This window comes from Rhinolophus sinicus, chromosome 16 (assembly GCF_057876585.1).
Source record: "Rhinolophus sinicus isolate RSI-liver-muscle chromosome 16, RSI-T2T, whole genome shotgun sequence".
In the NCBI taxonomy this organism is placed as follows: domain Eukaryota; kingdom Metazoa; phylum Chordata; class Mammalia; order Chiroptera; family Rhinolophidae; genus Rhinolophus; species Rhinolophus sinicus.
Genome location: NC_142516.1, coordinates 19,592,460 through 19,609,826, shown reverse-complemented (window position 1 = coordinate 19,609,826; position 17,367 = coordinate 19,592,460). Strand labels below are relative to the sequence as shown.

At 40.7% G+C, this 17,367-nt stretch overlaps 1 protein-coding gene across 5 annotated transcripts in view; it reads right to left on the bottom strand.

Moving 5' to 3' along the window:
* Positions 1–17,367, bottom strand: part of SUSD1 (sushi domain containing 1) — a 114,710-nt gene that overhangs the window by 23,538 nt on the left and 73,805 nt on the right. For 3 of the 5 annotated variants that reach the window (XM_074330829.2, XM_074330831.2, XM_074330830.2), the window contains exons 11-13: positions 14,708–14,799; positions 13,800–13,986; positions 2,880–2,976 (exon numbers count right to left, since the gene is read on the bottom strand). In XM_074330829.2, the coding sequence (XP_074186930.2) occupies positions 2,880–2,976; positions 13,800–13,986; positions 14,708–14,799 (376 nt within the window). The remainder of the gene's footprint in view (positions 1–2,879; positions 2,977–13,799; positions 13,987–14,707; positions 14,800–17,367) is intronic. The other 2 variants (XM_088793561.1, XM_088793562.1) reach the window with 2 other exon arrangements.

Sequence of the window (17,367 nt, the reverse complement as noted above, 5' to 3'; positions counted from 1 at the left end):
TGGGCAAATAAAGCCCAGCTGTGGAAAGGGTTTAGCAGTCAGTCACATGGAGACTGACTGCCTATAAGAGTTAATATATAATACTAACTCTGCAAAAAGACTCCAGGAAATCACATGGTAACCTAACATAGAACTCATGTGATTTACACTCCCTGCAGTTCATGGACTGATACCAAAGTTCCTATGAAATCAATGAGAAGCAAGGAGTGCAAAGTCACCATGAGTTCATCTAGTCTGGCAGTACCCTGATCCAGCCAGAAAGGCAAAATGTCACATGTACATTGTAAAACTGTTCCTTAAGTGTAGACATAGAAACAGGTTAGCAATCAGGTGTCATTTGTCATGTGTTTTGTTATTTTTTATCCCTCAAATAGAAAAGCTGTCTAAGAATAAAATTTCACTGAGAATGAATTATGCCTTTCTTTTTATTACCACCTACTCAGTGCATATTTCCTGCTACTTGTATAGTAAGTGTTTGAACGTCTGCTTTCTCTATCAGGCTTGATTGCAGGGATTTGAATGATTTACTCTTGTATCTCTGCAAATCCTTACACAGCTCTTTGGCTGTGATTGACTCCCCACTAATGTTTCTTGAGGTAAAATTTCAGTAAAGAGAAAAAACATGTATCATTACCTAATGTGATCAGGGTAATTTCCAAAATTCATTATCATGAGGCCACATAATTCCACTTTACCAGTAAATATACACTTCCTGTTCCACATTCCTGATGCCCCATGTCTTGCTTCCCATGAGTCACTAGGTTAAGAAAAGGTAGCCCTCCCCATAGAGTAGGTGTTCGATTTGGAAAGTCTTGGTTCCAAACATCTTAGGTGTCCTCGGGCTCTGATTTCTACAAACTCTGGGTTCACTTTCACCAGGTCAGTCCTAATGCAGTTAGGGATTTCTTTGAAGGGAATGAAGTAAAGCCTGCAGGGCAATGAGTTGTCACTGCTACCGCCAATAAACATTGACTCAGCCCCCACTGCCTACAAGGGAACACCTGTAACAACAAACTTTCCTGAGGACTTAAGATATCCCTATAAATGATGGCCACAGGTAAGAAAGTAAATGTTGCAGCAGCTCCATCCTGTCCATAAGCACACCTTCAAATCCTTCTCATTTTTCCAAGTAGGTGGTGGTGTTCAAGTTCACGGTTCCCCTGAACTACTTGGCTCTGTACAATTGCCCACTAGAGGCCCCATTCCCATGACAGAAAACGGTCTCCCCATTTAGCATGATCACAATCACCTGAGTTGCTTGATAATCATACAAAGTTCTAGTCCTTATCCCCAGACATACTGAATTCAATTTTCCAGGAGCTGAGTCTGAGAATTTAGCTTGCTGATAAAGCAGCCCAGGTGATTCCTCTAGTCTGGCAAGGGTGGGAGACACCGCCATTGAGAGGCCCAAGAATCGGCTACATTATCCACCCAAGATCCACAAGCTAAGGAAGAAAGTCTTGGTCCCAGAGCCCCGGCTCCACCATGGGCCCCAAACCACTGCCGCACAACAATGCACAAAGCAGGCTCAAGTCTGTTAACACTGGCAAAGCTGCTACCCCCAGCTCAAACCAGGTCTAGTTGTCAGGCCGAGGAAATTGCCCCACTTGCCTGCTGGTAATTGGCCCTGATGACGTGAGGGAAGCAGTTGTGGCTGTTTGGAACATGACTGTTCTGGAAGGACTCCTCACCTCTTTCCCACCACCCCCCTCCCTGAATGACTCACAGATCTCCACTTCCTGTTTTGGAGGCACTGACCTGCACAAGCCACAAGAGTAGACTGTCATTTGCCTCTTCTTTTTGCCTTACGTATAATAATTGTTTGACCCAAATATCACATTTGCTCTTGCAAATTCTTTCAGGCAGTGATATCACAACTTATGTTCTCTTTTAGCAACAGAATTATAATGTCTTCCAGTCACTTGTCAGGCATCAAGAAACAGAACAATTTAGGCAATACCCAGTCCTTGTAAGACCTTTGAGCATTTTACTGAACTTAAACTAATGGAAAGAGAGAAAAAGCCTAAGTTTCATTATAAATAGACACACAGGTAATATCTTTAGATGTTCTTTTTTATAATACCTCACATTTATTTTTACCTTGATTGTACTGGAGGGTCATTAGACTGATAGGTCAAGAGAGACGCAAGGCAATGTAGGTTGTGTCAAGGATGGCAAAGTAGTGTTATCTCCTTGACTTATTCCTGTGAGCAAGTTGCTCATCTCTCCAGGACAACCTCTATCTTCCTCTCTAAAAAGGAATGATTCTGCTTTCCTAATTCTACCACGACATTTGTCAATAAAATGCTTAACTGAACACAATGTAGTCCTCCAACTGAGGTAAATTAATTCTATCCTACTATCATTTGGAGTCCCAGAAGCAGTCATTAACTACACAATGTCTGCCCAGAACTCAATACATGAATGAATTAAAAGAATTATTCAAATGACCCTTTCAGAAGCCACTATACATACCTGAAGATCCACCTTAAATCAAGAAAAATATATTCTGTCTGGTAAATGGCATGATGCTGCTGATGCACTGTCACTAACAGATATGTGAGTGTAAAGGATAACGCCTGACATGTCACAGACACCCAGCCAATGCTTGTCCAATGACTAAAGGAACAGATTTTATTTCTTGAGCTAAGCTACTTGTCTCTGGTCCTTTAAAAGTCTATTTGTTGGGAAGGGTGCTGGTTGGAATTAAAGGCCCAGTCTTTAATTTAAAGTGGCCAAAAGAATTTAAAGTGGCCAAAGAACGAAAAAAAAGAGGCCCTGACTGCATTGCCCCAACTGTTCAAGTGCAGCCACCCAAAGTTTCCAAAAACATTTCATGAGGTTTACTGGGCAACCCTGGAAAAGGGGCCACTACTGACCTGATCGGTCCATTTTTCTCCTTGGCTTTCCTCAGTTTTAGACGTGGTAGAGGCCCTCCATGTACTGAGAGAAAGTCTACTTCCGGAAGGGGAGGCTCTGAAAACATGTTGAAAAATAGGGCATGATCAGAATAAGTAAGAGCATGAAGAAAGTGGTCCTAGCGGGGCCATCAAGAGGAAAATTTTAATGTAAGAAGTGAGGAGTATGTTCTGATGCATGCTACAACATGGATGAATCTTGAAAACACTATGCAAAGTGAAATAAGCCAGACACACACAAAAAAAACAAATATTGTATGATTCCACTTGTACGAAATATCTAGGATAGGCAGATTCATAGACACAGGAAGCAGATTACAGGTTGCCAAGGATTGAGGCGATGGGTAGGGAATGGGAGTTATTGCTTAACAGAAATAAAGTTTCTGTTTGGGGTGAGAAAAATGTTTTAGACATATTGGTGATGGTTTACACATTGTGAATGTACTTCATGTCAATAAACTGTGGAAAACAGTTAACATGGTACATTTTATGTTATATATGTTTTACTATAAAAAATTTTTTTTAGAGAGAAGTAATGCCCCGGCACTGACAGAGGGTGGATGCTGTGGGCATTAATATTTACTTGGTGGATAAGTCCCTATTTGGTGGGGAAGACCAGCACATTAGACTTCTAGATCCTTTATTTTACTCTCCCAGCAACCAGATTTCCCAAGCAGATTTTCCACTGGGCGAAGAGTATACTAATTGTCTGACACTGGTGGTCCACCATCTAACCGGAAGTTACATTTATGTACCAGTTGTCATTCTGCCTTGCGAGAAACACAGCTTAGATGTATTGGGCACTAACCAAATATACTAAATGTGTCTTCTATATGCCTCATCTCATTTAATCTTCTCAACAATGCTATCAAGTAGATGAGATTTACAGGCGGGAAAGAGGAAGAGAGAACGGGAAGGAATAAAATACGACTCCTCTCCTACCTTCCCCCCCACCCCCCGCCAGCCCTGAACCCTGCCACAGTAAAATCAAGGACTAGGAAGCCAAAATAGATACTCAAGACTCTATTTATCCAATTAGAAAATAGCTTTAGGGTATAAATTCTCAATCCAAATTATAATAAATAAAAACTTAGACCTTCCTCAATAGTTTTTAAAGCTCTATTGAACGTTATTCATACACTGTCATTCAACACATTTATCACCCACCTCTATGCACCAGGCACCATATAAGGCTGGGAAGCCATAGAAATAATAGTTTCTATTTTCCCAGAGCTCAGAGTCTAATAGTGGAGATAATATTGTAAACACATGGTGCTTAGAGCTATGAGAAATTTATACAAAGTTGTGGGAATGCCAAGGAAGAACAGCTGGATCAAAGGGCAAGAGGGTGAGCCTATCAAAGACAGGAACAGATAAATGCAGGGGCAAGAGGAATAAGAGGGAGCCAGCACAGACAGAACTACAAGTAATTCAGTATGGTTGAAATGTGGAGTCCCAGCAGGGTAGAGGCAGGCACTCAAGTGAGAGGTGTGGGTAGAGGTCAGATGTGAAGTCCTGGACATAAGGAAAAGTCATTTAAAGACTCTTAGCAGATGTGTCTTTTAGAAATACAGTTTAGACAGCTCATTGGAGGATGAATTAGAAAAGAGCAGAAGCACAGGTCATCCAAAACAAACTCATAGACACAAACAGTTTAGTGGTTATCAGAAGGGAAAGGTGGAGGGGAGAGGTAGAAGAGGGTAAATGGGGTCAAATATATGGTGATGGAAGGAGATTTGACTTTGGGTGGTGAACACACAATGCAATGTATAGATGGTGTATTATAGAATTGTACACTTGAAACCTATATAATTTTATTACTAATGTCACCCCAAAAATTTTAATTTAAATTAAAAAAAAAAAATCTAGGTACAAAGTGCCTGAGATCTGAAGCAAGCGATGGCACTGAGAATGGAGATGGAAGAGCCACTCAGAGTAGAGACGGAACAAAATGTGGTGGAAGATGAGGAAGGAGAAGGAATCTGGGCTTGGGTTTTGGCAACTACGCGTATGTCAGTGGTGACATCCTTCATCAAGGTCTGGGGAACAGTTCAGAAGCAGCTCCCTTCTAGACCTGTGAAGTTTGAAGTGCTTGTGGAAATGTCCAGCAGGCAGTCAGAAATACAGGTCCAGAGATGGGAAGCAAACGGTGCTGGTGATACGGAGTCAGTCATCAGCAGGACAGGCCATGGTGACTCCGGGACAGTGTAAGTGCATCTGAGAAAAGACAAGCAGACCACCAGGAAATCCAGGCCCTAAGACCAGGTGGAAGAGTGAGCGTCCCCTATAGCTTTTGTTAAACGGTGATATATCTAGAATTTCTTCCAAAGTCACACAGATATGGTCGCATAGATTACCCATTAAACCTGTGGGACTGCCAGGGACCCTAGCAGATGACCTGGAACAGCCCCTGCTGACAGTCAAGGCCTCACACAGAGGGGTAGAAGGTCTACACTGCTTCCATGAGGTGCCCAGAAACAGATTCCATAACTGACACGCCTGAGGAGGACCGCAGCTGGTTCTTGCAGTAGGGATGGGGAGAGGAGAATGTATGAAAGTCCCCTACCTGTGCTCCAGCGGAATGTGCCTCTCCCAAATAGAAAACTTCTGCCCTCAGGCTGTCACTGAAATGCCCTTTCATTTGTGGTGTTTTGTCATCACAGTAAAATAAGTGGTTTTATCATATGGTTCCTGTTTTCAGCCTAGAGAGAGACTAACTGCTCACTCTTTTCTATATGAGAACCTTCTCAGGCTCTTTTATTCTCCATTTTTTCTTCTCTAAGACTAATAATTCTAGTTCCTCTAATCTCTTGGCTAAGCTTTCAAAACCACTCAGTTTCTCACCACCCTCAGTAAGAGCAGAACAACGTGTTCTCAGCTCGGAAAGGCGGGCCCACATAATGAACAGGAAGGCCACCCCCTGCTTGTTCCATGCCACACTGCCCTGTCTCTTGTATGTAGTTCTAAATGCAGCAGTACCATCCAGTTGATTCGATCAACATGTGACTTCTAGACTATCTTCTGCTCTTTCTGCTTAAGGCCTTCCCCACTTTATATTATAGACAGTCTACTTTTCTTCTCTAATGAAAAGGCCTAAACTTCATCAGGCTGGTTCGTAGCCACATTTCAAGGTTAAAGAACGCTAACTTCTAGTCATATTTTCCAAGGCACTGTTTCCTGTCCCCCAAACTGCTGTCCTTGGCAGATCTGCTCTCCTTTCCATTAGCCTCATGGCTGGTTTAAACCAAATCAGACCCAAGGCAAGAAATGGGTCATGTCTGGGCTGGAGGATGTAGTTCTTTTACCCTGGGTATGTGAGATGGGGGAAGACCCAGAAGGGAGAACCTCATTACTGTTCCTAGGTGTTGACAATATCCTTCATTACTAGAAGCAAATGACAAAGGAAAATATGGGGTTTGCATGATGAGAAAATTTTGAAGAGTATGGAGAAAAGCGATGAAGAAGAACCTGTCTTGCAAAATTGTATATTATAAAATTACAACAATTGAAATAGTAAGGTACAAGCATAGGACAGGGAAAGGTACAATAGAAGCTAGGACAGTCTAGAAAGAGAGCTAAATAAATCAATACAAATATAGTGTGGGATGTGAACAGTCTTTCCAAAGGTGACAGGAAATTGGCTCATCATTTGGGGGGAAAAAATAGTAGCATGTAGGGGCCGGCCCGGTGGTTCAGGTGGTTAGAGCTCCGTGCTCCTAACTCCGAAGGCTGCCGGTTCGATTCCCACATGGGCCAGTGGGCTCTCAACCACAAGGTTGCCAGTTCAATTCCTCAAGTCCCGCGAGGGATGGTGGGCTCTGCCCCCTGCAACTAAGATCGAACACGGCACCTTGAGCTGAGCTGCCACTGAGCTCCCGGATGGCTCAGTTGGAGTGCGTCCTCTCAACCACAAGGTTGCTGGCTGTGCCCCCTGCAACTAGCAACGGCAACTGGACCTGGAGCTGAGCTACGCCCTCCACAACTAAGATTGAAAGGACAACAACTTGACTTGGAAAAAAGAAGTCCTGGAAGTACACACTGTTCCCCAATAAAGTCCTGTTCCCTTCCCCAATAAAATCTTTAAAAAAAAAAAATAGTAGCATGTAAATTTAGCCTTATACCATATATCCAAACAAATTCCAAATGGATCTAAGTTTAAATATGAAAAGCAAAACTATTAAGAAGCATTAGAACGTTTCAGAGAATAAGAATTAATCTGATTTCGGGGTGGGGAAGGCTTTTCTTGCCATGACCAGAGGCAGAAGCTATATAACAATAGATTGATTACATGAAAATTTAAAATGTCTAAATGTCAAAAAGAATATTGTAAAGAAAGTTAAAGAGTAAATAACCTGGGGGGGTTGTGATAAGCATAACAAAAACTTAATATCATTAATGTAGGCAAGCTATGAAAATCAAGAAGATAAAGGAGGTAATGTAAGTGCAAATGTGTTACAATTCATTAAAACCCACAAAAATGGACAAAAAGAAAAATAGAAGGAAATTTTACTTGCACCAAAACTAAACAAAGGTCCCAACTTTATTCTGTAAACTTCAAGTAAATGTAGGAAATTAACACATACCCTATTTCCCCGAAAATAAGACCTACCTGGACAATCAGCACTAATGCATCTTTTGGAGCAAAAATTAATACAAGACTCAGTATTATATTGTATTATATTATATTATGTTATATTATATTACATCATAAAGACCGGGTCTTATAGTAAAATAAGACTGGGTTTTATATTAATTTTTGCTCCAAAAGACACGAGCTGATTGTCCAGGTAGGTCTTATTTTCGGGGAAACAGGGTATAAATAAAGACATATAAATAAAGACACTGTAATGGTTCTTTTCTAATCCTTGGCACTGCCCCAGATAGATCATGCCACTCACTCACTGCATGATAAATTGAAATTGGTGGCCATGGAAACACTGGTAGCTTACACCACAAGTCATTAGCTCTCGTGAGGCTAGCTACATCTCCCCTATCAATAAAGTTATGAGACTTGGCCTCCAAGGAAAAAGGGACAATCTGCTTTTCATCTTCCTATCCCTTCAGCACTTAGCACAGGTCTTTGTATATAATCAATCAATCAATATTTGCTGAATTAAATTGTTAAGTCGCAGCATGGCCCTCCACCATTACCACGACAAATGGAAACCCTGCTTCTGCATTCCTGTTCCCATCAGTAAGATTACTGTAAGTAAACTTACTGTAAACTTACAGTAAACTTATAGTAAACATACTGTAAGTCACACAAAAGGGAAATTCCATTCGTTCACTTTTCTTCTGGAAAATCAACTGCTACATTTTCTAGGCCCAAATCCGGTGCCTATTTCTAGGAAAATTCAAAAGTTCAGAGATTTTTCTGAATCAAAGTCGTATCTTAAACAACCAGGTGTACCTCTTCACATCCACATATATTCTTCTGATAGCACGAAATGTTCCTACTCCTGTTTTGTAAAAGCTAGTGTTAACACAAGAAAATAACACATGCAGCCCGTTTTCCTGCATGGTGTATCATCTTGTTTCAGTGGGGCCTAAACTAGGTTGGATGCTTTCAGTGAAAGGAGCTGGGAGACACCCATCCCCACAGAGCCATTTACCTAGAGAGTTGGGGTTCAACTGGAAGCTAGAAAGTACCTGGGAGATTTCTGGAGATGAGAGAAATACTTGGCCCATGGAGGTATGGAAGGGCATGTGTACGTCCTCTCTGGCCTGACCTAACATTCGGTCTCCCGATATCAAAAAAATCTGTGTCCACAAAAGACTTTGAGAGAGTCTGGACAAAGAGGGAAACAGTTGGGATGAATGTTAGTCCCTCTCCTGACCTCTGGTGCAGCTTCTGAGCCCGGAAGCCAGGGGGACCAGCAGGAATAAGTGTGGTACCCTGGAACCAGCCTGAGGACACAGGAGAGCTGCCCTTGGATGGTTTGTGGGTATGCCAACCATGGAAGAGAAGCTCACGGCAGAAGAACTCAAGAGACTTAGTCCTACATGGTCCTTCCTGAGGACATCCAGTAATAAGAGAGAAAGGGTCGGAGATGGAGACTGTGGTCCCTCGTCTTATAGGGAGAAACAAGAGCTATCCTGACTGCACCTCTGTCTTCAAGGGATAGTCTGAGAATGCTTGGGACACACCTGTGTTTTCAGTTGCTTTCCTGAACATCTGAAAAAGTACATTCTCTTTTTTCTTATTATGAATGCAGGTAGAGATGGGAAATTTCCTATATAAGTTACGAGCCTTGGTACTAAAGGTAGATGTGGGAAGGAATGATTTCCTTTACCTCTTTTCTTCCATTTTCTCCTCCAGCCTTCCTGGTTCCGTACTAAACATGCAACCTCATATGATCACCATGTTGTTTAGTACAAGTGGTTTATCTTTACATTTATGTATGCGTTTGCTTTCTCTCTTTCTCTCTCTCCCCATTTTTCCCTCTCTGGTTTTTTTCTCTCTCCCTATGAGAAGAAAATTTTGCCTACAAGTGTTTTCAACCTGGACTGAAAATAGCATAATCAACACAGGAAATTCTGATTCTTTGGGCCTACATCAAGGATGAAAGTTTGATCTTCACCCCAACCTGAAGGGAGAATAAATGGTGAGGCTTTTCTGAAGAACTCGGATCAGTGAGCTCCCTGCGGAAGCATGTCAGCCATGAGTCAGAAACACAGTGACAGCATTTCCAGCTCACCTACCCCTCTTACCAGCACCATCTTCCGTTTTCACTGCAACACTTGCCTCTGTCCTTCAACATTCCTAGAACTTTCGCTCTCCTCTGAGGTCAGCAATATACTTAAAGTGCTTGATTTCATCCTGTTCCTATCAGTAAGGTTTAGTTTAATGTAAGACACTCATAGGGGAAATTCATTCACTTTTCTTCTGAGAAGTCAGTTGCTGCATTTTTCCAGGACCAAATTCCTTGCCTAGCATTTCTGGTAAAATGCAAAAGTTCATGATTTTACTAAAACAAAGCTACATCTTAGGTAACCAGACGTACCTCCTCAGAACATATAAGGCTCTCTTTTTCCCCCTTTTATAAAAGGGACGGTTTTTTAGTGGTTTTTTGGTTTGTTTTTTACCCTTTCATAAGATCTTAACTTGAATTTTTCACCCTTTTTTAAAAAAATTGCAAATTCTTTAAAGAAGGATAGAGTTAGAAAATATGCAGTCATGATCTCAATGAACTTAAACAGCTCAACAGTGTCCCCTGGTGGCACAGACAAAGAATGCTTGAGCTACCGGGGCTATATTTTAGCCTACAAAACAAAGTAGAAATAAGTGTTTCTTCAAGATGAAACTCCCTTCCCCCAATTCAAAAGTATGAAATGCTCATTTGAATCAGCAATGCAAACCATCTAAACATGACAAGGACCAAAGAGTAGGAGACTGAATAACTATTCATTTTAATATTAACACGTTGTGTACGGATCACGAGAATCTTCGTTTTTTTCTGAGCCATGCGTTAAGGACGGATAACGAGAATTCTCGTTTTTACTGTTGACTCTTTTTACTTTGCATATTTTATTGAATTATTTGTGTTTCGTTAATATCTAACGGGCAAATGTCGTTAATGAATAAAGTCTGCATCATATGTACACTTTTTAGAATTCATATTATTTTTTTCTAAAAAAATAGTGATTTTGAATCGGATACATTTTTTCACCCATGAGTCATTTCACGTGTTACATTCACAACAGTGGATGTACGAATAAACAGAGTTTTCCAGAACTGTAGTGATTTGCTTATAACATTTGGAACCTTAGTATCCCTTAGGCGATTTTGAATTATGTTATTTTTGGAAAAACACCGAATTATTTTATTTAACTCTTCGGTGATACCTCATGAAATACATATTGTAACCTCGTCAATGCAAAGTTATAGGAAGTTGAAAGGAATTATTTTCATATTATTGGCCATAGTTACGCAACAATGCTACCATGCATTGCTGTGTTCAACATATCATGCATTGCTATGCAACAATGCTACCATTCGCGTTAGAATGGATTTTTTTCAAAGCCGCATTGTTCTCCATTGCACGATTCGAAATTTCAAAAGACTGGGCAGAGAGCAGTGAGAGGCCAAGACGGAGGTGAGACGAGTGGCGATAGGGAACCAGCTGTGAAAGTGCCTACGCAGCGGGCCCCCAAGGAAGACAATCCCGCCAGGCTCTCGGGAGATTTGGCCACACATCATCTGGAGCCCATAGTGGGAAGAGGAAAGAAAAAATATCACACACGGGTGTGTAAAGTGTGTGCATCAAAAAAAGTGAGAAGTGAAACTCGGTACATATACAATTTTTGCCATGTCCCACTGCACAAAGGAAGCTGCTTTCTGCAGTATCACACCAGGAGGGATTATTAACATCATAGGTGAGTAAATCCTAAAAAATTCCATAGAAAAATAATAAATGACATAGAAGCATTCACACTTTAAAGAGAAGAGTGCATTTTAAAGCAGTTTCTTCTAAAAACCTGCCGGAACAGAGGGGTATGAGGGATTTAAACCCCGCCGTACGCAACGTGTTAATAAGTCACAAAGAACGGAATGCCCAAATTGAACATTGCTTCTCTTTCCAGCCCAAAACATGGTAAATTCTTTTTGGTGTAAAGCCTTTCTTAACTAACCAGGCATCTCCTCAAGACCAATACCACCAGTGGCCATTTTGGGATTGGCCCTTGTATTCATTCATTACAAAAATATTTCTTTGTTGTGCTATGTGCTAGCACTGCCCTTAAGTGCTGGGTATTCAATGTAGAACACACAGACAAAATTTTCTGGCTTTAAAGAGCTCCTATTTCAGTTGGGGAGAAAGAAAATAAACAAGTAAATTTAAAATTACAATTTTTGAAAACACAGTTTCTGTGAACCAATTGAAGCAAGGTAAGTGGACAGAGTGATGGGGGAGGGGGTGGAGACGGGGAGGTTCTTTATGAAAGGATGAGCAGGGAGAGCCTCTCTAAGGTGATGGCATTTTAGCAGAGACCTGAGGGACTACAGAGTAAGGAAGCCATGTGGAGAGATTGTCCAGGAAGAATAAGCAGATTTGGATTCTATTCTAAACTAACAGAAACTCATTGGACAGCTTTGAGCTGGGGAACGACATGTACTCATATGCATTTTTAAAAAATGTCTTCAGCTACGGTGAAGTTTAAGACTTGGAGCGGGCGGGGCTTGATAGGCAATTGTGAAAGCAGAGACCAGTTAGAAATCTACTGCAGGAAGCCAAGCAAGAGCTTGGATTAGGATGCTAATGGCAAAGGTGAAAGTGGGGAGAAGTGGTAGGATTCAGCATATATTTTGGAAATAAGCCAAGGGGGCTTGTTGATGGATTAGGAATTGGTGGGAGGGGCAGAACCAATCATGACTCTTTTGGTCTGAGCAACTGGTGAGTAAGAGTGCCAATAACTGAGACAGAGAAACCTGGGTGGAAAATTGATCCAGGGGTGAGGGAAGAGGTGAGAAATCAAAAGTTCTGTTGGATATGGCTACCAGATGTTCAACAGGATATGTTTAGGAGAGGGGTGGAGGTACAAGAGTGGAACTCAGAGGAGACATAGGGACTAGGATACATATTTAAGAATCCTTAGCATATAGGTAATATTATAGCCACGAGACTGGTAGAGATCACTTCGGCAGAAAGGGTAGATAATGAAGAGAAAGGAAGGGAAGAGGCTGGGGGAATGTGGAGCAGTAGGTGGGCAGGGTGGGGGATGCACCAATAAAAGTCGATGGAACCAGTGAAGAAGACTGAGAAGGAGCAGCCAACAAGGCAGGATGAACCAAAGCCAAGAGGAAAAGTGTTCTAAGAAGGCGGGAATATCAAATGCTGTAGAGAAAACCAGATTAAGAACAAAACTGGCCAGTGGATTTTACAAAATGGGGACCCTTTTAGTAAATCAGTGGAGGCCGATGCTTCCAGATTGGAGCCATGTAAAGGGAGGACAGGAGGTCAGGATGTGCAGCCTGTACCACCGACACTTCTTTCATGGAGTTTTACAGTAAAGCGGGTCTGAGAGAAGACAAAGTAGCTGGAGAGAATACGGAAGCAAAGCAAGTGGTTTATTTTTTCTTTGTTTTTGTTGAAAAAAGAGATATTACCACAGGCTTGTGCAGTGTTGGGACTAATTGTACATTGGGGGCGGGGAGAGGAAGGGCGGGGCAGAGTGATGATTAGGCCAGAAGGGACAGGGTCCAATCACCAGTTTCAGGGTGGGCGGAAGCCTTAAGAGTGGGACAAGAGAGAAGACGATATATATGGTTCTGCATGCAGGTGGCAATGGGAGGTTTGGGACTGGCAAGCCCTCACCTGATTACTTCTGATTTCTCAGTGAAATAAGAAACAAGATCATGTTCTGAGCGTTAGCGCCGAGTGTGTGTAGAGAGGGGTATCACAGGTTTGAGGAGAGACAAGAAAATGAATTCGTGATGGACTACAGTGGGACTGCCAATCATTTTTCCCTGAGAGAAACCTATTCTTAAGCCACTTGCAACAGAATGACAACTAAATATGTTGCTGAGAAAAAAACAGTAATAGGAAAAATTCCTTTTAAGTATGAAATATTTCAAATCTCCAGACGGAATTTAACCAACAATCATGTACACACTACCCAGATTTAATCAGTGTTAACATTTTGTTTCGGATATCTTTGTTAAGAAATAAAACATTACAAAAAAAAAGAAGAAGATGAAGAAATAAAACATTACAGTCACAGTTGCAGGCCCCTTAGCACCCCTCTCCAATTCCATGTCCTTCTTTCTCTCTCTCTTACAGTTCATTATATAGTGATAAAAAGGAGTAGTGTTCCTCTTTATCCAGGCCTAACTACAGCTCCATGGTGACTCTGTTCATCCAAATGCTGTTATTCAAGATTTACCTGTTATCTGGGTTGTCAGGGAGATGACCACGGGAAGTACAGAAGACAAAGCCTGGACACTGACACTGTAGTTGGTACCCGGACGCAGGTCCAAGCACATCTCAGGAGCCTGGCTGCTGGTAGTGATGTTAAAGATCATTTCCTGGGCAAATTCCTTTTGATACCATCTCAGGCCCCGAATGTGCAACTAAAACACAGAAAAGTTCACCAAGTGAATCACTAGCATGAAAGGTTCTGAGTGCCTAAATCCTTCCCTTTCTCATGACCTCTCTTGCTCTCTACTCCAAAGTCCCTTGAAAAAGTGAAATACAACAGTAAGCAAATATTAGAGGTGTGTTAAGTGGGTGCAAAAATAATTGCGGTTTAAAAGGTTAAAAATAATTGCAAAAACCGCGATTACTTTTGCACCAACCTAATAATACCATAGTATTGTAGTTAGAATAGTATCAGTATAACAAATATACTTTAAATCAGAACGCAAAAAAATCTAAGGGCCCAACTTTCTCTTTCTGGCATCTTTCCTTGTTCTCATGCATACAATAGACACATAACTCTTCCTACTTAATTCCTTCTAATAACAGCTCATCTCACTGGTCCAGGACACTGGTGTGGAGAGACACACACATACAAAAGCCATTGGATTCCTCCATGGGTCCTGCCTGAACATCAACTCTGTACCAGGTTATGTGCACAAAAAAACCTCTCCTGGCTGTCTCACCAATCCCCAAGGTCTCTGTCTTCAAATATGCAGCGAAAGTGCCCATTTTCTTGTCTCTGATTGCAACTGTCACTATGAGTCTTCTATTTCTCATGGCAGCTATATAAGTACATGTTTAGGTTTGTTCATAGTTTTTAAACCTCCCACAAAAGACAAACACTCATAAACAGAGTAACTTTCAGTAACTTACTAAATACATCTCCTCTACACCAGCGGTCTTCATGCTTCTCCATCTTAAGCAGGTTTCATTAAATATTGAAATGTTACCAATAATCTGTTCTACTGTCGGAGAAAAAGAATGAGAAATCATTTGACACCCTATACAAAAATGCTACCTTTCAATTAACACATTTTCCAAGGATAAACATTTACATAGGAAGATGCAGCAGTATTTTTATTAGAAATCAGTGGCAGCAGTCCCACAAACACCACTTTTACGTCTATGTACTTAGTTTTGTTAAAAGATTTAAGATCACAAGATCCCCAGTCAGAGGGTCCCTCTTAAAAATTATTAAAATTTATTCACTGCAAACTCCCTTGGTTTACTGTTAAAACTGCAGCTCATTGTCCTGGCCTTGGGTAACCTCATTTATACAAATCAGGATCAGTTTTCAGTTCTGAGCTGAGAGCAACATTTCAGCACAGAATTGAGCATTGCTCCTTGAGGAACTGAAAAAGCCTATCTCAAGCAGTCTAGCTTTTCATGATGGAAAGTGGGGAGGGGGCCCTCTTGGTTTGGGCTTCCTTATTTCTTGTGATCAAAGCACTCGTTGGCCTCTGCTCAATTTCATGGTAATCAGTCCAAAAGTTAGTTCAGATCTCCTACAGCAGAATATAGAGGCACTGCCCCAAGCTTTTTAACAATAAAAACTACTTATTCAAAACTCTGCTGTCAGAGGTCATTGTCTTCAATAACCATCCGTCCCTAAACTAGAAATAATAGAACAGACTTGCTGATGAGTTTCATAGGAACACTGTGGTGATTAGTAAGTGATAGAGACAACTCCCAAAACACCTGAAGAAAAGAAAGTCTCCTAGGAGCCAAGCCTTTATTGTGTAAGGCCCTGACCTGACAGGTTCCTATGATGAAGTCCAGTTGGTGGATGTGAGTGCTCTTTATGGATTGGGAAGCTTTGCCCATAGAAAACCAGTTCCACAGGTCACACTCCATACTCCAAATGTCGTAAGACAGAGTAGGTCAGAAAGTATAGATGGTTCAGGATAATATGTATTTTCACTACTGGTTACAGAAGATGGTTTGGGAGATAAGTAGTAGTGGTCCAAGGCACCCCACCCTGATGAAACCTACAGAAATCAAATAACTTCAATATTATTTAAACAGCTCCAGACTATACAAAAGGTGAAAAGTTTCCTAGTTCATTCAATACGACAACATAATCCACATGCCCAAATGACACAAGGATGGCAAAACCCATCACTAAACACACTACGCTAAACTCATTGATCAAGATAAATACAAAAATACAAAATAAAACATTAGCAAATAGAAGTACATTAAACAGCAGTACATTAAAAGAATAACACACTATGACCAAGGGAGATTTAATCCAGGAACACCGAGGTGATCGTTATTGGAAAAGCTATTAATAGATTAAAAGAGAAAAACCATATTGTTACTTTTATTATCATAGTGATTAATACATTAATTATATATTCCTGACTAAAAATCTTAGCAAACTAGGATTTAACTTGACAGAAACTCCTTAGTTTAAAAGAGTAGTTATTAGAAACCACCATCCTTATAAAACATACCCCATAAAACAATGAAGCAATTTCTTGTAAAGCTAAGAACAATATAAGAATGCATGGTCTCATAGCTATTATTTAGCATTAGTCAGAAAATTCTAGACAATGCCAAAAGAAGCAAGAAAAAAATGAGCTATAAATACCAGTAAGAAAGGGAACAAATGATGCAACTGCCAGTAAACCTAAGGGAATCAACAGAAAAACAAATATGAAACTGCTTGAAACTAGAAAAACAAGTACAAATAATAGAAGTCTGGCAAAGCGCACCTCAACCCAAGGACACAGAAAAACTAATAATGTTCTATATATCTGCAAGAACAACTATCGTAGGCCCCCCAAAGATGTCCACATCCTAGATCCCAGAATCTATGACCATGAGACCTTACAGGGCAGAAGGACTTTCAAATGTGATTTAATAGGAAGATTATTCCGGGTTATCCAGATGGGCCCAATGTGATGGCAAGAGTTCTTATTAGAGGGAGATAAGAAGGTCAGGGTTAGAGAGAGAGTTAAGGATGAAAGCAGATGTTAAGCTGATGAGCTTCAAGGATGGGGGATGGGACCATGAGCCAAGAAATTTAGTCAGGCTCTAGAAACCGGAAAGGACAAAGAAACAGGTTCTGCCCTTGAGACCCCAGAATAAATACACCTTGCTGACACCTTGATTTTAACCCAGTGAAACTGATTTGGACTTCTGACCTCTAGTAAATTTGTGTTGTTTTAAGCCATTAATTTGCAGTAATTTGTCATTCCAGAAATTGGAAACTAAAACAATAAATGAAAGCCAACAGAAAAATTAAAAGATTCCTATTCACAAGAAAAGATACCACGAACAAACTTCAAATACCTAGAAATAAATGTAACTAGAAATGTCCAAGACTTACATGAAGATTTAAAAACATTTTTTTTCCTAAAGGACACAAAAGAAAACAATAAAGAGAGAAATGCCACATCCTTGAATGGTAAGACTAAAAAGTGAAAAAGATGTCAATTCTCCACCAATTAATCTATAAATGGAATATACTTCCAGTGGCGATTCCAATGGATCTTCTTGGAACATGGCAAATTTACACATTCATTCAA